General features: G+C 43.0%; 1 protein-coding gene and 1 non-coding gene across 4 annotated transcripts in view; both read left to right on the plus strand.

Moving 5' to 3' along the window:
- Nucleotides 1-2,032: 2,032 nt before the first annotated feature.
- Nucleotides 2,033-21,574, plus strand: part of SPIRE1 (spire type actin nucleation factor 1) — a 140,935-nt gene continuing 121,393 nt past the window's right edge. The window contains exons 1-2 of one of the 3 annotated variants that reach the window (XM_032467188.1): nucleotides 2,033-2,612; nucleotides 20,962-20,996. In XM_032467188.1, the coding sequence (XP_032323079.1) occupies nucleotides 2,315-2,612; nucleotides 20,962-20,996 (333 nt within the window). In that variant the 5' untranslated portion in view covers nucleotides 2,033-2,314. The remainder of the gene's footprint in view (nucleotides 2,613-20,961; nucleotides 20,997-21,574) is intronic. The other 2 variants (XM_032467189.1, XM_032467190.1) reach the window with 2 other exon arrangements.
- On the plus strand, nucleotides 20,110-20,181 carry TRNAA-CGC. Its single transcript has one exon. It is a non-coding gene; the product is annotated as a tRNA-Ala (tRNA).

Here is a 21,574-nt window from a genome sequence, read left to right on the forward strand (position 1 = left end):
TGAAGGGATTTGAGTCTGAATTGAAAATGAGAAGATGGGCAGGTGTCAGTTTACCCTGACAGTGTTGCTTGGGCCTGCTGAGAGAGTGCTGGACCCTGACAGCCTTTGAATTGTCAGCAGTCACTTTCTAAGAGTCCCCGGGGTGATGGACAGTGGGGCTTATCAAAATTGCAAAGGCTTCTGAAAATGAGATAAAAATTATACCATCTTTATATGAAGAAGCATCAACTATTCAGTTTATACAATGACTAGATTTATAATAGAAGATGGCCAGGATTTTTAAAGAGTTACCTTTTTTTCTCTGCATACAGAAAGAACATTAAACATTTTCCTTGTCATCTTGCCTCACGTTAAGTCCATATAAGCTCATGAAGTCAAGAAATTTACTTTAAATATATCAATCATGAATTTGTGTTTGACAACAACAAAAACCCTTCTGTTGTTTGCAATATTGTATGTTCCTGTGATTCAGCAACAAGATGTTTTTCTACCCAAAATATATTTTTATTTTAAAAATTATCACTTAGGAAAGGGAAATGATCCTTCTGATGGGGATTTGTTTTTAAGAATACCCCTTAATTTTTAAAGATAACATTTGAGTAAAATTTGGATTTCCATTCCCCACTTCCATTTCCTTCCTCCTTCCTGTTATTTTTATCTTTACGTGGAGATTTACTCACTGCTCTATGCCAGAGTGGCAAGTGTCTGGCTCATGGATTGCTCAGTTGATTAAGTCATTTACTTGTCTTTTAGGGGTGAGGTAAGGACCAAAATGTTACTGATTTTTGGCTATAGTTGTCCAAGTGCAGCAATACTCCCCAAGGCCGGAAGATGGCGGTGGTGTCCATAAAAGTAGACCATTCCACTGTTTCTGCATGGTTCAAACTAGTATTTTAAAGCCCTCTCTGTATTTTCAAAATTCATGCAGGATCTCAACTTTTAAAATAGCAACTGTTAGGAATTGTTTCTGTGTTTTCACTCAAGAGGTTTTATGTCTTTATCCACCCTATCTGTAGCATATGAGGAATAGACCTTTTCAGGGCTGAAGCACACAGTGCGTTTTTACAAACAGGGTTATGAACCCATAAAGTGACGTTACTTGGAGTTTGTTCTGTACATCTTGTAATGAAATTACAATAAGGTGCCCGGGGAGAAGCTTTGTCCTCCCTGTCTTTCAATGTCTCCCTTCGTATCCTCTTGCTTTCCTCTTCTCCCGCTCCGCTGTATGCGCTGCGGGGTCTCAGGCGTTTATAATAGGCTACTGTCATTTCCCGCGCAAGGTGCAGTTGCTGAGCGCGCAGTGTCTAGTACTGCGCATCAGGCTGCCTGAGGAGGTTTATTGGTACTTACACAGGTGCAGTTCTTACTTGGTGGATGCTTTCAGCTCTGTAAGGTTCTCACACAGGCCTAGTCTCAGGGAGGAGTGTTACCAGTAAACTCGCTAACGAGTGTTTTATCCAAGAACTATCTGTTTCATTGCCTGCTTAATGAGTCCACCGAGCCCAGGAGGCCTTTATTTTATGGCTGACTGTCCCGGTTCAGTGTCACCCCTGTGCTGTTGGCTCCAGGAGGTATGCACAGACTCAGTTAACTGGGCTGCGATGCGGGTGGTCACCGGGACATCATCCCCTCCTTCGTGAGGCGAGTCCGAAGGACGCTGGGACGAACGTCTGCGGATTACCAGCGACAAGCAGGCATCGCTGGCCTGACCTGTGCGCCTGGGAGAAGCCAGTGAGCCAACTCACAAACGCCTCGGGGGCTTGGGATGAAGGGGGGATGCGGAGGGACGTTATCCAAGCCAACGGTCTGGCGCGTGGAGGCCGACCGTAGCCGGCAGAGCAGAGCAGGGCTCGGGGACCGGGAGAGAGCGCCAGAGCCGGGGCGCTTCCACCGCCTTTCGCGGAGGCCACTGCAGCTCAAGGGGAAACCTCGGGCGCGAGCCGGCGCTCGGCGGGGGCGGGGCGAACCCAGCCCGCAGGGGCGGGGCTCGAGCCGCGGGGCGGGCCCCCGAGCGCAGCGCTGGGGGCGGGGCCGCGGACGCCATTGCGCTGCCGCGCGCAGGCGGCGATCTTGTCAGGGGCGCGCCCTGTCGCCGTGTCCCCAAGCCCTTCCCCCGCCCGGTTCTCCGGCCCGGTCCTCCAGCCCGGCTCCCGGCCCGTCCTCTGCCCGGTCCCCCTCCCAGTCCCACCCCGTCCCCGCCCCGTACCCCCGGCAACACGCGCGGCCCGCTGGGCGGGGTTCCGGGGATGAGGCGGCGGCGGCGGCGCGTCGAGACGATGCTCTGCAGCTGAGGAGACGCGGCGTGACCCGCGGGATGGCTCAGCCGGCCGGCCCGGAGGGAGGCGAGGGGCCGCCGGACCCCGGGGCGGCCGCGGGACCGCAGGACGCGCTGAGCCTGGAGGAGATCCTGCGGCTCTACAACCAGCCCATCAACGAGGAGCAGGCGTGGGCCGTGTGCTACCAGTGCTGCGGCTCCCTGCGCGCCGCGGACGCCGGCCGCCGCCAGCCCCGCCGCCGCTTGCGCTCGGCCGCGCAGGTCCGCGTGTGGAGGGATGGCGCCGTCACGCTGGCGCCCGCTGCCGAGGACGGAGGAGAGCTGGGCCCCGCCGCCGGTGAGCCGCCGCCCGCCCCTCGACCCCGCTCCTCCCGCAGGAGGGCCGCGCCGCGGGCCGTCCCCCCACCGCCAGCCATAGCCCCCGGCCCCACGGAGGACGCCCCCCCACAGTCCCCGGCCCCACAGCCCCCGGCCCCACGGAGGACCCCCCCACAGGCCCCGGCCCCACAGGCCCCGGCCCCACGGAGGACCCCCGCCGCCGCCACGGGCCTTTCTGTCCCGCGACCCCCACCGCCTCGAGAGGCGGGGGAAGCGGGCCTGGCCTGCGGCGGAGCGCGGCCCACGTAGCTGGAAGCGTGGGCGGGAGCCCCGGCGGCGGCGCAGTAGGGGTGCGGGGTCCGAGGGTCAGTGCGCCGCCGTGGGGCTCCCGCGCCGGCAGGTCGGAAGGGGAGTGGGTCGCGCCCCCCGAGCGCGGGAGGCCGCTTCTGCGCGCTCGTGCGGGCCCAGCTTCGCCTGGTCGCGGTAATTGTGCCGGCGGGAGGGCTGCGCCTTTCGCGAGGAGCCGTCGGCCAGTCGTACTTTTCAAGATTGGCAGCGACATTCCCTCGGTTGGAAATAGAAGGAAATCTGGGCCCTGAGAATTCTATTTTGGGAGACATAGAAGAGACTGAATTATGTTTTTTAGCTTCTAAAGAGTAAGAAGTAATACAGTTTCCCTGAACGTAACAATTTGTTGTGATGAAAAACAGGCTTGTGAAATAAGTTGACAAGATATCGGATAAAGAGATACGGTGGATTTTACGTAGGTCATTGTCTACTGTAAGTTCTTCAGCGTTGTCACCTCCCCATCAACATCTAGGGCTTACCCAGATGTCTACTGATGGTGAAGAGGGGGTTGATAATAGGTTTCACCTGTCTGTTTTTATCTAATGCAGTCTTTTGAGAGACGAATTTTTTAAAAACGTTAAAAAAGATCCACCCTCACTTTTAGAAAGTTGATGGAAGTGTCAAAATGATTAAGGTGTAGATGTAAAATGACATTTTACAGACAGAATTAGTAAGTGACAGAATTAGTAAAATGACATTTAATGATAATTCTTATTAAGTCAGTTAAAATAGAGAACAGTCAAGATAACATCAATTCTTTCAGTTTCTACAGAGCATTTATTATTTATTTTTGATGTCAGGTAAACAGATTTTAGAATTCATTCATGACTGTTATTAGTATGAATGATAACATGTTCACTCAGTGTAACACACTGTCTTTCTGGAGAGAATAGCAGAGTTGTTTCCCACAGCAGCAGTAATGGACTTGGAATCCATCCTCTTCCTCCTTTGTTCTGCTCATGACCTTTGCTGCCAGTTGCTGAGAGCCCAAAGTTGCTGATATGGTCTTGAGCATTTTAGGGTCAATTGATTAAAAATCTGAAAAGTTCATACTAAAATATTGCTTATATTAGACAATTTTATTTCCTCCTAGTAATAAGAGTAGTTGGGTGGCTGTGGAAGGCACAGTGTCTTCTGAACATTTAATTTTGATTCTTGAAAATGCTGTTTAATTTGGTGTGTGCACACTTGTATAATTTCTACTTCTAAGGAAGAGTAGTAATCATGACACCTCCGTTCTAAGAAGCACTTTCTTTTCCATTGTAAGATGTGTGACATGATGTATGTTGGCAGTCAAAAGCAGTTACATTTTCATACATTATCTTTTAACTTATTTTCTAAATGAAGGTTTAGGAAGTTAAGTGATGTGCTCGAATTCATACTGATAACTTTGAATTAAATTCAAGTCTTTTAATCTCTAGACTTTATATATTATGAAATGAAACAGATTTGGTTTGAACTGGAATCATAATTCCTTCCCTGTCTAGCTGAGTTACCTTGATTAAGTTCCTTAACCTCCCTGAGTGCCACCTTATCATCTGTAAAATGAGAATAGATCACTTTTTTTGTGACATAGAGGTTTCAGTGAGATGGTATGTGTAGTGACTAATGCAAGGTTCAGAATGGAGCAGGTAGTCAATAACTTGGTTCCCTTCCTCCTCTAATCCTGTAGGCCTTTCACACCACCATGGAACCTCTGTCCAGCTGTTCTGTATTTTTACTTAGAATTGGGATGCATGTCTAGGGCAGGGTTTCTCAGCCCCAGCGCTGACATTTTTGTCTGAATAACTCTTTGTCGTGGGAGCTATCCTGTGCCTGCGTAGGATGTTTAGCAGTGTCTCTGGTCTCTGCCCACCACATGCCAGTCTGGTCCTGTCTCCTCCCCCTGGTTGTGACTCTAAAGAGTCTCCAAGCATGACCACATGTCCCCTGTGGAGAACCACTGGTCTAGGCAGATGATGGGTGGTGCCCAGGATTGTGGTCAGTGTGGAGAAATGGATCCTGGCTGTAATTCTCAAGTAAGGGAATCTCAGCTGGCCACTGTCCTGCTATTGTGTTGAATAGTTGGTTCTTAACCACTATCAGCAATATCGCTCCATTTAACCCCATAGAAAGAAAGAGCACTTCACATTCATTCAGCACTTCATACGGCCTGTTTTGGGGTTGAATGTAGCAATATTTGATTGTAATCCTTGTTTGCTTTTAATAGTATTGATGTACAGAATATTCATGTTCAGGTTGAATTAAAAATTTAGAAATATACTCTAAGAGAAATAGAAAAATGTGGAAGGCATGGAAATGAAACCAGTATTGGAAGAAAACAATGAAGAATAAGTAATTTTATTTAGCATTCATACGTAACTTAAAGCCATATACTAACATGACCATGAAAGCATTGTGAATAGGATTGAAAGAGATTAAAGAGGGAAAAATTAGTTCTTTAGAGGATATCTTAAGAAAAAGAGATTAAATTATGAATCACGGTCTTGAAACAGTGTATTTTACGAAGTATTTGTGATGGCAGGAGGGCGTTGATTAGAATCAGGAGGGCATATGGTTTGTATTAGGTGGCTTAAAATTTTATTTTCCCCAATGTTTATACACTTGAAGTTATAAAAAGACCTTATTGTTTGGTAAAAGTTTACTACATACAGGTTGATGAAGTTTTCATCAATTTCATCACACCATTAATTAACTAGTTAAAGACACTCAGGCTCTTCATATACGCCTGTTTGTCAGCAGTACACCTATCTGGCCTTTAAACACCTTATGGTATACACATGCTTTAGAAAGTGGTCATTGATGGAGTTTAGGTTATATTTCAGTCTCCACAAGATTAGAACGTGTCTTTTCTGGGATGCCACAAAGAATTATTCACAGTAGTACTAGAGCTTAGAAACATTGCATGGTCTAAGCAGCCTCATAGACTTGTAAATAACCATCTGACGAAAATAACTTGTTTGATTTTGATTTCAAAATTTTTTATGTACCTTTAGCTTTAGCTGTATAAAGAACATTTAAAAAATATGAGCACATCTTGATTTAAAATAATCTTAAGACTGGTAATAGGTTTTCCTGGGAGAAACAGCGAAGGCCTGCGTGCATATTAATAAAGGGATTCCTTGGTATAGGGAACATTGGGGCTTTGTTTGGGATTTGAATAGAGGATATGATCAGTCAAGCTTCTCAGCAAGTTCATGCTAATTTGGTGGGGGAAGTGGTCTTGGAATAATATCCTATTTGGTTTTAAAGAGAGACAGAATATTTGTGGAGAAGATTGAAATAGTGAAAACCTGTTTTCACTATTAATTTTGCTCACTCTTGGTATTTTTCTTGAGTGTTCACATCCTGATTATTAAATGAAAGGAATACTTGAGGTTTGTGTGTGTGTGTATAGGGTAGAGATTGCGTGTGAATGACAGTATTAGGGGTTGGTGAAATACCTTATCAATTTACAGCAATAGGTAAGAATTATTCCGCTTGTACAGTATGTCCAAATATGTGGCGTTAATTCAGTTTTTAAAATACGCATTGAGTCCATACTGTGTGCATGCAGTGTTCAGGTTTCGTGTGTGATTTAATCATAAATAGTTGTAGTCATTATTGAGGAGAAAATAGAACATAATCAGAGTGATCAGTTTACCGTGAAGCTAGTGCGGCTCAGCTTGGAGCCCACTCCTTACACAGTCCCCTTATAGGTCCCTGAGAGGGGCTTTAATCATGTGTTCAGATGATCATTTGCAAAATTAAGATGTCTTAACCATAATCAGTTAAGATTGCTGTCACTTTTTGATTCCAGTTTGCTTTCTGGTGTATTTCCAGTTGAGTTGGGCTGTGTGGGAGTGGCCACAGACATTTTTGAGAGAAATTTTGGAATAATACATTTGTGCTTTTTGTATCTGCATTTCTGCCTTATGCAAGGGAATATGGTGGAAAAATACTACTCATTTACAGATACTGATATGTAAGTAAGTTGGGACTCTGTTGGGAAGTCATTTGCCTTACTAAGAGTTTTGATTCAACTTTAGAAGAAAAAAATCATTGGTCTACCAAGGACTATATGTTGATAAGAGACGATAAGTCGTAGTCTGCCTGTTTTATTTGTAAGGTCAGAATCACTTTCCTGCTTTGTAGGTTCTGTGAAATGGCGACAGTTCTCACCCCACCTTCGTAATAGTGTCATTGGACCATGTAACGTTTCCCATTTGCTTCCTGTGGGCCAAGTAGAAAAGAAGAAACTATCCTCTCCCAAATACTTGTTTAAAACTATGCGGGAAAGATTCTGTGTTGCCAAATTACCAAATATAATGTTTTTAAACAAACTTTTTATTTTGAGATAATTTTAGATAGAAGAAAAATTGCGAAGATAGTGTAGAGAGTTCCCGTGTGCCTTTCATCTGGTTCCCCTAATGTCAGCATCTTACGTTACTGGGTACGTTGGTCAGAACTGACTAACCGCAAGTTACTCTTAGCTAAACTGCAGACTTCATTTGGATTGCCCTAGTTTTTCTGTTGGTGTCCTTTTTCTGTTTCAGAACCCCACCCGGGAAACCTTGCTGCATTTGGTTGTCATGTCTCCTTAGTCTCTTCTGCTCTGTGGCCATTTCTCAGACTTTCCCTGTTTCCCACGACCTTGACAGTCCTGAGGAGTACTGGTTGGGGGTTTTGCACAGTGTCCTCCCAGTTAGGTTTGCCTGGTGTTTTCCTGACTAGGATGGGTTGTGTGTTTGAGCGGAGAGTACCAGAGAGGGGAAGGGCTCCCCTCATCACATAGGGCCGGGGCCCGGGATGTCCCACAGCACCACTGGTGATCGGCGCCTTGGTTGCCAGGTTTCTCCACTAAAGAGTAACTGTTTACCTTTTTTATACTTTATTCTTTGGGAAGGAGTCACTGGGTCCAGCCTGCATTCAAGGAGGCTCTTCCTGCAGCAGTGAGTATCTGCTTAGTATTGTTTGGGATTCTGTGAGGAAGACTTGACTCTTCTCCCTCATTTACTTATTCAGTCATTTATCAAGTCTAGATTCATGTGTATTTTATACTTCGGTTGTGATCCATTACCACATTCTTTCTTCTTTCCGCTTAAATTGTTCCGGCTGTGGCCATTGGAAGCTCTTTCAGGCTGGTTCCCTCTTCCCTTTGTGCCCGTTTTGTGTTTTGAGCACATGGCTTCTTTCTGGCACTACAGGATGCTGCAAGGTGTATCTTGTATATTTTCCGCCCCAGCCCCAGAGTTAGATGTATCTCCAAGGAGCTCAGGGCTGGGTGTCCTTATTGCTACTGAGGTTGTTTTATTTTTAATATAGAAGAAGAATTGAAATTTTAAAAGGTTTTATTATTTTTGTTCAAACTTTGTTAGATTTGGGAAACACCCTTTCTGGTGTCTTCCTTTTACTGGCATGGCCACTGTTGTCTGCTGGTTGGTATATCCACTCCTTTGTTCAGCAGTTGCTTATGGAATACTGCAGAGCCATGTTGAGTAGGGAGGTTCTGAGAGAGCCGTCTGCACAACATGTTTATTAGAAGGGAGAGATACCTGGGAACTGACACCAGAGGAATCTGTGTTGGGTGTAAACTTGGGTATACTGGAGCTGAAGGGAGGTCAGTGAAATGCGGCCACTTGTGTCTAACATCAGCTCCCTTTAGTATTTACTTTAGTGCAGGTATGCCACTGTTGAATTCAAACTAAAACCAGTCTGGGACATTAGTGTAAATTTAGTAAGGATTTGATTGGGGTCATGTATATGGAAAGGCTGTATCCCTCATAATAACAAGATTTGCTGACCCACATTTAGCTTCTGAAAACTGACTCTTAGATCTTTTTATACTACTTGTGCTAATGCATTTTTTAAAATTGGGTCTGTTATCTTTTTCCCTCATCGTTCCCACTTTCTCCCCTGCCTAATCTCATTGGAAGACAAATTCCATCTGATGTACTCCCTTAGTATTTGTATTTCTGGGAGATGAAGATATATATGGAAATAAATGGTTAGTAGTAGTAGAATGCCATTAACAGTCACTGTGGATTGTCTGGTCCTGGGATTAGCCATTTCCTCCTGGATTTTAGTGAAAATATGTTAGAGGAACCCCCTATTACATGTCTTCAGTTACTCATTTCACCAGTATTTGTGTGCCTTCTAGGTAAACTGTACAAGATGTTGAAGAGAAAGAGAGGAAGGAAGGAAGTGCACCCATATATTCAAGATCACAGGTGCATAAATTAACACAGTACAGTAATTCCAAAATAATAGAGATGTGTACAGAAAGCTCTGTGAGTGCAGGGGAGAGAGTGATTGCTCAGTGTGATGTGAGGCAGGATTCTCAGTGGAGGTCTGTTTTATGGAGATCTTGAGGGATGAGCAGTGGGATAAAAGGAGAACTTGTTAGGCAGATGCAACAGTCAACATAAAGGCTTAGAAATGTGGAAGAACTATTCAAAGAACAATGGTACACGGATTGTAGTATGGCATTTGTGCTGACACCCACTTCGCCATTCCAAAAGCAGACACTACTTAATCAGTCATCACATTTTTTGCTGCTGAATGTGTAAGCAGCTCCAGAGATCTCACCAGGGTGCTTCAGGCAGCCACTACCAATTATTTGGAGTTGGCACGTGAGGTTGAACCTGTTTGTCTTCTCTGCAGTGGGCATCCATAGTGCCTGGAGCATCGGATATGTGTGGGAGTGGTGGAGAGGGAGACAGACTGGAAAGGTGTGCTGACTGGCATCAGGTTTCCTAGTGCTTTTTGTGCTGCGGCTGAGTTTGCACTTATGGTCTGTATAGGCAGTGGAGAGCCATGTGAGGATTTTAAGCAGGAAAATGGTGTAGACAGGTTACTCCAAACAGAAAGATAAACTTTGTAGAAGCTAGTTTGAACTGAGTGAACTGAGGGCAGAGACACTAGGAGGCATTTCACGCTATCGTTAGATCTTAGTGGCCTCTAAGTTGTCAAACCAGTTAGGAGTGTTATGGCTGTTCAGACAGGAGATGATGGCGGCCTGAACAAGGGCAGTAGGAATGGGGACAAAGAGTCAGACTGAGAATGATTTAGGAAATAGAACAGGACATGGCTATTCAGTTTGTGATGTGGGGTGAGAAAAAGGAAGGAATCTTGGAAGGCTCGGACCTCCCACCTGGGTGCCTGGATGGTAGGGAAGGCAGGGGCAGGATGGAGTGGGAAGATGATGACTTACACATGCTGGAAATTGAGTTGGCCTGGAAAAATATTTTTCCTATGGAGTCATGTTATTTCCCACCAAGTTCCTTTGCTCTTCCAGAAGGTTACAAATAAACTGTTCAGTGTCACATGGTCACATGAAAAGAACATAAGGGTTGGCTGTAGAAGATGTGGTTTTGTTTCTTGGTTCTGACACTTAGTATTGCTTAGTTATAACTTCAGGCAAGCCATTTAACCTCTGACTCTCCATTTCTTTATCTGTAAAGTGGAAATAATATATGCCTAGCCCTTCTCAGAAAATTGTTGAGAACAAATGAGGGGGTTTATGTGAGGGCATTTTGTCAGCTCATACATACTTAGACATGTATATATTTGCACACATATATGTTTTCACTGAGCCATTTCTTCCCTTGGTAAAAGGATGAGTGTTTCAAGCTACTTTGATTCAAGATTGATAAAGAACTACTAAGAGAGTCTTAAATAAATGTGTATTTGAAGTCCATAAAATGATTCTTGAGGTTGAAAGAAATCTGAAGTGTTGGTCTTCATCCTGTCATTAGATCTTGGTTGCCTCAGGTGCTACACCAGGGCTTTAGTGTAGATTGTAATGGGCTGAAGAGAGCCCAGCAGAATGACAGAGGAAGTTCACTTGTGTTTGACTACCATTGATTGTAGCTTTAAATTTAAAAAAATCATATGGTATTCTTGAATTTAGCTTTTCACTCACTTTATTTTCTAACTTGTTTGATATTATTTATTAATAATTTAATCTAGCCTCTTTATATCCCTGGCGAGTGTTGGGGGGCTTCTTTACATAAGTAATAAAGTAATGTAAATAAAACTTTCAGCGCTAAACTGTTGGAACCAGCTTCATTTGAGAACTGTAAGATAAGGTGCAGCTTAGATGAAACATTTGGCTTATTCTATTGCCTGATGTGTGTAAAATTAAATTTTATTGGTGGGAAATGATTAACTTTTAAAGATTTGTTTAAAAATTGTCTGATGATAGTTGCTTCCTAACTTTGATCTTTTTGCAGTTAACAATCATTTTTATTCTACTTGCATTTGAGGAACTTAATACTTTACTGATAGGTATAATAAGAATATAACTTATGAAGTTAGTTGCAGAAAGAAGGTGTTTCTTGGTATATATATAGTAAAGGTTAAATAGCTAAAAACTTGTGCCTAGGTAGTTTTTACAGTTTAAATCAGATGCACCCAATCTTGATAGAGGGTAAGTAACATATATGGGCAAGTGGATATGGATGGCAGTTACGAGGCTGCCAGATTATCTGAAGGAGCTTGAGTTTGGTGTAGAAGTACCTGACATACCTCTCTGGCAGGGTTCCTGTTGGCTAGGATGGTGTCAAATGTGAATGGAGGCCGCAGTGGAGAGGAAGTTCTACGGAGAATACACAGAGTGTGTTTTAAAAAACAGAATTCTTCAATTGACAGGAAATATGAGAATATTTGGGATCATCACCTGCTAGTCAGCTTTTTAAAATAATTTGACTTGGGGAGGTTCCCCTCCAGGTTCTCCTCCTTCTTGAAAAAAAGTGATACAGTGCTGTGATCTCAGTGTATTTTTCAGGTCTCATGAAGTTTAGGCAACTCATTTTTGGATTAATATCACTAGGGAAATTTGTTAACCCAAATTCACACTGTACACAAAAAGAATCCCAACTTCCATCATCTGATCCCAACACAGGAGTGTCAGAAATGTGACCTCTGCACTGCTCCCCACCCCCCTTATGTCCCTGTGAAAAAGAAAACATTGCTGCATGGTCACACTTGCCTGCAGAGCTCTTCTGAAGGTAGCATCCTCGGCAGCTGCTGCCGTTCGGTTAGAATCTGCATGAGAGGTGAAGCCTGTTTGCTGTTACAGTCTTTGAGTGTTGCCAAATTACATAAAATAGACAAAGTTACATTTGAGTTTTGTTGAAAAAAGTTATGCTGAAACTGAAGTAATATTTTCCAGTGAAAAATACTTGACATTTAATGATATTTGTTGTATGAGCTGATTTAGTTAATTAAGGTTGCTGAATAGAAAGAAAAAAGTAACACTCCAGTAATTAACAAAATGTATTATTATAACTTTTATTGCAGAACAAGGTCAGTTATATCTTCTTACTCTTGGACTAGTTTGGGAGAGTTTGGGGTCTGGACCAAACTTCTCCCTAGATTTGGGAGGCAGTGGTGCTGGAAGAGGGACAGAAATTGGGGTGCTGGTTCCGTCAGGCAGCCAGCCGGGCTTGCTCATTGGAGGAGCAGGAAGAACTAGAAAGGGAGGCCAGGCTGCAGGTAAGGGCCAGTCCGTGGTCTGTGCTGGGGGGTCTGGAGTTGTTTTTAGTTACTGATACCGGGTCCAAGGGCTAGATAGTCCCTAGGAAGGCACCCAGCAATAATAAGCCAAGCCAAGGCGTCCTTGCCCACCCCCCCTTTTTTTTTTAAATGAGCAGATTTAGTCACAGGTTCTAGGATGCAAAGTACAGACTAGTTCTCAGAATTAAAGCAGAAGCCCCCATGTTTCAGAATTGGGATAAACTTGAAGTTTATGGCAAAGGTGACTTGAGGCTGAAGGTTCTAGAGCCTGGCTTGGGGCTGAGTCTACCTTTGGGGATCAGATGAGCTCAAGGAAAGAGAGTTAAATTCTGGGGAGAACCTGTTAAACTGACATATTGTCCCTGAACGAAGAGATGACTGCTCTGTCCATAGTGTAGTGAGATTAAGGGTCATATTCCTCACCAGGGCCAGGGTCAAAAATCATTTGTCTGTAAGAGCACCACTGGGTTATACAAGGACACGTGCATGTCTTTATGCTTCTATGCTTGCTTAAAATGGTAAGATTATGCTCCACATCTGTTGAGATGTGATTAGGTGCATTCCCCATGGCTATTCAGGGGCTTCTTTGTTTTATTGAGAGGGTTTAAATAAAGCTCACCTAAACACCAAGTATTTTTGTTCTCTGCCCACAGTTATTTGTAATGATCAGGGGACAGGTAAACCAAAGTAATACTTAGCAAAAATTTATTCTTAATATTCTTGAACTCCCCCCCCCCCCCCCCCCCCGTGCTGACCCGCTCTTCATTTTGGGCCCCCATGTCTTCTTAATCTCTCCCTTACTGAGCTGGGACACCTGGCTTGGGTCAGCACCTGGGCTCTTTGACCTTCACTAAATCATTTTATTCTTGAGAGCTTGAGCTTCCTCAGCTGCTAAGATGAGGGTTTTGCACCAGTGCTTCTCAGGTCTGGGCACTGCAGCAGCATGGAGAGTATGCTCCATCTGTATACAGCAAGTATGGATTAATTTTAAGTATTAATGAGTTATTTCATTGACCATAATTTATTTTCTTAGAATTTAAAAAGATTGTGGGGTTGGTTTGAATGGCATGTATTTCTACAAATGTCCAGGAAATTTTGGATGGATGTCTTTGTCTTTAATACATTTCTGGCAGAGGTGTTCGGAATAGTTCCATTGATTATAGCATTTCCTTTAAGGCTGGGGTCTTGTAAATACAATTATCAGAGTATCTGAATGAAGTTTTCAACCAGAGTTGTTGAGGGTAGGGAGAGGAACAATTATGGTCACCAGAACATTCTTAGAGTGCTGTCAGTTTTCGAAGGCATACTTGAGGGGTGAGATAAGCATCTCAGGGGTGTGCCAGGCAGTGGAGGAGGAGACAGGGTGGAGAGAGGTGGTGACAGCACGAGGGGAGGAGAGTCTCTCGCATCTTCAGAAAAGCTCAGTGGATGTATGAAGTGCCCGCGTGGCCTGTCACGGCTGACACAGCATGTCCAGGTGCAGGAGACGCTGGGAGCTGACAGGTGGGGTAGTGGGCTTCCTACTCACAGGCCAGGGCCCAGGCGAGGGCTTGTCGGTTCTGTCTAGATATCTGAGGGGCCAAGCAGTCTGTTGACTACAGCTTTTTGGGTTTGGAAGAGGAGTCTTTCTGACTTATTTTATCACTGGAAAGATGGCTTCCAAGACTTAAATGGTTGACAGAGCTACTGTTTATCAAGTACTTACTGTGTGACAGCCAACAGACTGAGCAGTTTAGTTTATTGCATTTGATCTTCACAACATACTTACGATAGGTACTGTTACTAACCTCCACTTTACACGTGGAAGGTGAGGTGTAGAGGCCTTAGATACAGCCAGCAGCCCGCTTGGGGCTCAGACCCCAGAAGTCTGGCCTGGAGTCCTTGCTCCTAGCCAGTGTGCTCTATTGTCTTGTGCCCTGTGGGTAAGTTCTTACTGTGGATCATTCGCTGTGGGATTAGCCTGTGCACAGGACAGCGTGAGGGTCACGGGTGGGGTGGTGAGAGGATGTTATCTTGCTTTGGTTTTTTGATTGTTTGTGTATTTGTTTTCTGTAACAAATCACCAATAATTTTGTGGCTTAAAACAACACAAAATTATTGTCCTGCGTTCTGGCAGTTAGAAGACTGGAAATGGGTTTTATGGGCTAAAATCAAGGTGTTGGCAGGGCTGTATTCCTTCTGGAGGCTTCAGGGGAGAATCTGTTCCTTGCCTTTCCATCCAGTCTCTAGAGACTTTCCACGTTCCTTGGTTTTGTATCCCCCTTCCTGTAGTAAGTCACTCTAGCCTCTGCTTCCATCATTGCGCCTCCTCCTCTGACTCTCTTGCCTCTCCCTTACAAGGCTCTTTGTGGTTATGTTGGCCCCACCTGCGTAACTCAGGATACTCTCCGCATGTCAAGACCCTAATCACAGCTGCAGAATCACTTTGCTATGTAAGGTACATATTCACGAGTTCTGGGGGTCAGGACGTGGACATCTTTGGGGGGCTGTCATTGTTTAGCTTATTATAGTCTCTTTATTTATGGGCTGATGATACAGGTGGCCACTCCAGGATTTCTTATTTTCAGTTTTGAGTAATAGCTAGTGAAGCCTCCCTTCCCACCTCCCTGGCCAGAGCCGTGGCTCAGCTCCATTTGATACCGTCACCCCAGACACGGTCACGGGAGAGGCGTGTGTGTGCTAGGAAGCTCTGGGGACAGGTGTACAGTAAGAGGTAGTGGTTTTAAAGATCTCAGTGAACAAGCAGAAAAATAAGCAGAATTTTACAATAATCCGTCATGTGATTTATCTAATTTTTGTATTTCAAAGTCTGTACCTGTTTTACATGGTTGTAATCTGGTAGACACAAACATTTATATTCGACGTCTCTGTCACACATTTCATCACAAGACTCTTGAGGGCTAACTGAGATCTTTCTGCTGACTCGCCATGCCAGCTCTTCTTGGGGCTTGATTTTCGTGTTTGCGCGTCGCCCTTCTTCCCACAGGGCTGTCATGATGCGCCCAGCCTGGGTTGCGGAGCCCCTGCTGTGGGCATTGTGCAGAGCCTTTCAAGGCATTTTTTTCCCCATTTAATGGCATTTAATCGGCCTCCTGGGGTAGTAATTATCACCTTTTTTGTAGGTGAGAAAGCAGAAAACTCTGGGAAGTATCTTATTTTTAAGTCATATCATACAATTAGTAAGTGATGGAACTGCCATTTGAACTGAGGACAGTCAAAATCTAAAGGCTTCTTCTTATTCTACCACATGGTTTTTACCAAGGCGGCTAAGAGAGAGGCTTATTTACGTAAACTGTTGCTAAATATCAGTAGTTGTGAAGAAAATACGTTAGCACAGGGCCATTGTGGTGGAAAGTTAAATTTTATTTCATTCTTCGTGACAGCCAGAAGAAGAGACTTGATGAAACGCTGTAGTCGGTTAGTGAGGATAATGCCTTTCCCCAGTTTTCTCCTATGTCTCAATTCTAAATCCCTGTTACTCTTTGAGCATCTATACTAGTGAATTTGTTTGACCTAGGGGATGATAATTTGATAATTTAACAGTCAAAATAAAAGTATCCTTAATGTAGCTATTTCTTGTGTCAAATGCATAGCATTTTTTTCTTATTAAAAATGTACCTTTGCAAAAATGACTTTGTTGGGGGAGATGGGTATAAGCTAATAATTACATAGTATCATTGTCCTAACTTGATACAGAAACAGCAAACAAGTATATGCTGATCATGGATTCTAAGCCCTCAGTGACCATGATGTTTCAGAAATACACATGTGATTAGGCTGCAGGAATTAGTTTGTTGCTAAATTTCAGCCTGTTAAGTGTTCGAAACTATTCTCTTTTATTTCTAATATTAATGTAAGAACTGTCCAAAAAGCATACTTACTGTACTTCTGTTTTATAAAGTATTAGAGATCTTACACTAATGCTTTTGTTGATCAGTTTTGATGAAGTCTTTGAGAGTACTTTTCTTGAAAAAATGAAGCATGTTCAGGGTGTCCTGGTTTTCTTCTCACCCTGACCCAGCCCACCAGCAGCTCCTGTGACTTGTGCTCCTGAGTCGTATCTTGTATCCTCTGCTTCTCTTCCTGGACGCTGCCCCGCCTCGGGCTGGTGGCCCCCATTGCCCTCCAGGATAGCGACGGTAGCCTCCTCACTGGCTGTGGGCTTTCACTGTGACCCTCTCCGCTGCATTCTTCATGTGGCACGACTGACCTGGAAACCTACCCAGCACCAGCTCACGCTCCAGTAGCTTCCCTTTGTGCTTGACCTCAAATCGAAACTCCCTGTACTGTCCTTCAAGGCCTGAGGTGTCTGCCCCGCCTGTCCTTGCAGACCCTCCCAGGGCCTTACTGCAGGCTGCTACCTGGTTGTGGACTATAGCTTCTTCCCCAGCCCTGCGCTGCAGTGATCTGCTCCCCAGCCTCAAGGTCTCTACTTAAATGCCATCTCCTCGTGGAGTCTTGCTGGCAGTTTTCTTTCTCTTCCTTTTCTGTCCTTAGCAGCATTCATTACCAGTTGTAATTATTTTACCTGATTGCTTTTTTTTGCTGTTCACTAAAATGTAAGCTCCATGGGGCAAGGACCATGTTTGGCTTGTTTGCTACTTTGTCATCACAGTTACCAGTAGTATTTAGTAAGCATTCAACAAATAATGTATTGAACGGGGTGGGGGCGGGGGTCAGAGGCAAGCTGGCAAGGTGGCACTGCCTAGTTTGGTCACCTAGGACGAAGTTGGAGGATCATTCTGAGGGCCATTTTTTCATCCTGAAGATTACAAGGTTTCTGTGTCTTTGATGGGCATAGTTTGCCTTCTGCTTATTCAGCTGATCTGAATCATGTTGATAATGTGACTGTGTGATCATTCACCTGTATGCTGAGGTTTCTACTCCAAAGACTGGAGTACTGCCTTAATTTAAAAGTATTATTCATCTGCATGAACATCGGTGAATTTTTTTGAAACTCTGCCTTAATTTCTGTCACATAGTTGTGTGAGTCATCAGAATTTGTGATTGCATTGAGGTGAGGCCATTCCAGACAGTGTGCCATGTGAACTGCCGAGGCTCTGACTGGCCTGTTAAGGCGGGCATATTCGTGATGTGTTCCCTCTGGTACCTTATTGAGCAGGATCATCTGATTACCAACTTTTGACATTGAAAATGTCTGATAAAGAGGACAGTGTTGCTTAGGCAATGAGTTCTTTATGACCCATTTCATGCTAGGAATAGTGTGGCTTTTTAAAGCCATTCTGTGTCATTTTATAGGAAGACATTAGTTTTTCTATTTCCTGGACACGAGGGAACTTGTCTAGCAAATCTTAAGAGCATCAGATACTTCAGAATGAGTTAAAAAGAAGGGTCTAAACCAGCTTTGATTCTTGTAGCATTGTTAAAATGTCCATTCCTTTTGAGAAACACTGAACTGGATCTTTGGCTCGCTGTGCAAATCACCCCTCTTCCTAGTGGGTAAGTGCTTTGATGGTGTTGGAATATTTTGAAGCTTAATGTTTAAATACCGTTTCAGATATTTCTTTTTATTTTACATCGTCACATAGTTAATCTAGCCTTCTAATTAAACTCACCCTGATAAAAATGAATAGAATCAATAAATCAATAAAGTTGTTACTTTCATTGAAAGAACTAATTGACTGCATTTAATAATGGGAAACCTTGGTTGGGCTTACCATCAGCTTCGGTTACTGGGGTAGTAAAAAGTGGAGGCATAAGATTCTAGGTTTTAGAGGGATCCCTTATGTCTGGTTCTGTAAGACAGAGGTGGCCAGCCTTTGAAGAAGAGCTCAAAGGTTGTCAGATGAAAACCCCAGGTGCTATCCTGGCAGTTTCTAACTGTTGACTCGGGGGTGCCCTTCCCCAGAAACAGTGGCATCGGTGGTGGGCAGCTGGGCCGCGGGCCGCTGCAGGTGGGAGTGGAGGAGCAGGCTCACAGAGGCCCACTGCTGCTCCTGCTGCCTCGGTGCCATGGTCTCTGCGCTCTGTCATTTCGTGCGTGCATGTGGCTCCTCAGGCTCAGATTACCTATGGATTGGGCAGGATCGTTTCTGAGGTTCCTTTAGACTCTGCTGTCCTGTAACTGGGATGTTCTGATTCCTGGGTCAGGGTCTGGGCAAGGATTTGGATGGCAGAGTGGTGCAGGTGGTCCGGCACTTCGTACCTGACCACCTTTTCATGTTTGGATGACTTAGTCATGAGTTCAGATGGATAACCAAAAGTGGTGTGTGTTCTCACAAAAATTTTTGGTACTCTTACAGAAAAGCATTTTCAGTTTTATAATAGAGGCCATTGGAAAAAAATCTTATTTCATAGAATTTGTACCCTTTTGACATCACTCATTCTTTGAGCGCTTTGTTACCTTCTGGTTCAAGAAGATGTTCATCTTAGCTTGCAGTTTCTCTTTCCCAACCCTGGTTTCAGCTGATTTCCCGAGGAGTCCTGACTCCTTGGAGGGGAGTGGGCTAGGCGAGCCTTTGCAAACTAGGGTGCTGTTACTCCTCCCTCTTTTGGAGGGCGGAGCTGGGAGCAGAAGGTAGGTTTTGTGGTGTGTACTACGTCTAGCTCCAGTTCTCACGCAGGACTCTTCTCTCCCCACACGTGAGGTTTGTGGGTCCTTCCTCCCTGCACTGATGACTCCGAGCAGTAGCACTGTGTTTACTGGTTTGCTCAGTGCTGCAGTACATACAACATCGTTTCAGACTTTTTCACCAACACTACTACCAACGACAAACCTACTACATGAAACTCTGAATTTCTCTGTATTTCTCTTTATCTGAGAATATATCATACTGAAGAGGTACATCCATGTACTCTCAAAGGGGTTACTCTCTGTTATAGCTTGTCTTAGTACCGTGTTTCTGCCTCCCTTCCACCTCCTATTCAGAGTTAGACACTCAGTAAACGTTTGCTCAGAGGTATTCTGTGCCCTTTGAGTTATTTCTGTTCACAGTACTTTCCTAGGTTAAATTAATTACCATTTCTGTAGGAGTCAAGTACAATTAATCTATCAAAAGCACTAATATTCTGAGCAGTCATATATAAATAAATAGAAAGATAATATGTAATATGATGTATGTAACTCTGTAACATTTAATTTTATGTAATACTAAATAATATATAAATAACAGTTATATATTTATCAAACTTATATAAACACATATATTAAACCCGTGTTATCTATGTGTTCATATAATCTTTAATTATTTATTGCTTATATATCATTTTAAATTCACTCAACCCAACGTTTCTTAAATTCTGGTCTCAATTTCAGCCACTATTTCACGTAAGGATCATTATTAGGTCTTCAGAAATTGTGGGTTTCATCTTTATATGCTTCCCAACTCTTAAGATGAAAAATAAAAACATTATTTATGATTTTTTTGGTGGTATCATTGTAGAGTCTAAGGTATATAAATTCTGTCTAAGCATAAAAACAACCACAGACTGATGGAACAGTAGGCGAGGTGTAGGGGTACTAGGCTGGGGAGAGGAAGGAGTTAGCTAGGTGGGAGGATAGTTTTGGGTAGAGGAAAAGAGGTAGACGTAAATGTGTATTTGAACTTAGGACAATGAAACTCAAGAAATATAGGCTGGGGAAATTAAATTCTTTAGTACCCAATGTAAATATGTTATTTATTGTTTTTTATTAAAACTGTTTAATAGAGGAGGGTGTAGCTCAGTGGTAGAGTGTGTGCTTCGCATGCATGAGGTCCTGGGTTCAATCCCCAGTACCTCTGTTAAAAAAAAACACCTAAGTACCTCCACCCAATAAACAAACAAACAAACAAATAAATGATTCTCCTTTAAAATAACTTTTTTTTTAATTTAAAAAGTATGTTTTAATCACCCAAATTGACAGAAATATATAACTATACATGTTCCTTGGTATTATGTCTCAGTGATGGAGAAAATGTTAATGGTGGTGCAGCCAAATATAGTTCAGTCTGGTTATCCTCTGTTGATTAGAATTACTACATTAATTATATGATTTTGTCTGTTAACATCTTAAAGAAAAACAACCATCGTATATTAAAGTAAATAGGAGCTTGAAACATTTCTGATTTAATTGAAATGATCATTGTATCTTTAAACTGGAAATATATTTGGGGACAAGCCCAAGAGTCTTTTAAAGGTTTTTAAAGGCATTTCAGAGTATTTTAAAAGTTACCTTTTAAATGCCTTTACAACATTTAAGATATTTCAAAAAGAAACCAAGGTAAAATATTTTTGCTTTACTTCCATTAATTTATATAGATGCATATTAAATATGTGCATGTGTTTTACACCTTATTATAATTGAGCATATTCTTCCCATCTTTTTCTTTATTGTATTTTTATGGGCCTATTTAAACTTAAACCTCTAAACAGGACCTTCTAGAATGTTTGATCATTCTAGCACCTTTTGTTTGTATAGATTTTCATAGACATAATGAAGCTGTAGTCAGAATAGCTCAAATATTCTTTATGATAAAAAAGCCAAAATCCTCTGAAAGTAACTTTTTGTGTTTTTATTACAGGTAAATTGGGATATTCACATTGTACAGAAGCAGAGGTAAGAGAAATGATCAAATATTTCCTAGTAAAGCAGCTTTGCAGTCCTTTTTGGACTAACTTGAAGTATTGAACTATCACATTGGGTCTTTGGTCTTCTGATGAGGATGTGTTGAGAGCAGGCATGTATCTTGTCATTTAGGGAGAGTAAAATGTGAAGAAAAATCAGTTTTCTTGACCATATATTTAAAACGTCAGCGTGTGTTATAAAGATCAGCTTAATCATAGTTTAAAATTTTCCTGTGTTATTATGTGTGAAACAGATTTAGCTAAGATTCAGAGCTCTTAATAAAAAATAGTATGAGTTCAGTTTTTTTGTCATCCAGTCTAGGTGTCAAAATAAATCATTCAAATGTGCTGGACTCCTGTGGAGCTGCCTTGATACAGGCAAAAACAGGGATTTGGAAAGTGTTTCAGTAAACTCAGTAAAGACTTCGTCATGCTTTGTCATTTGTATAAGTAGGTTTATTATTTTTTAATAACAAATAATTTAATTCCGAACCCTGATTGTGACATTTAAGGAATTTGCACGTGACTCCATGTGTCCCCTGAGGACATTTCGAGGGCGACACTGAAACG

The sequence above is a fragment of the Camelus ferus genome, chromosome 24, assembly GCF_009834535.1.
Source record: "Camelus ferus isolate YT-003-E chromosome 24, BCGSAC_Cfer_1.0, whole genome shotgun sequence".
NCBI lineage: Eukaryota > Metazoa > Chordata > Mammalia > Artiodactyla > Camelidae > Camelus > Camelus ferus.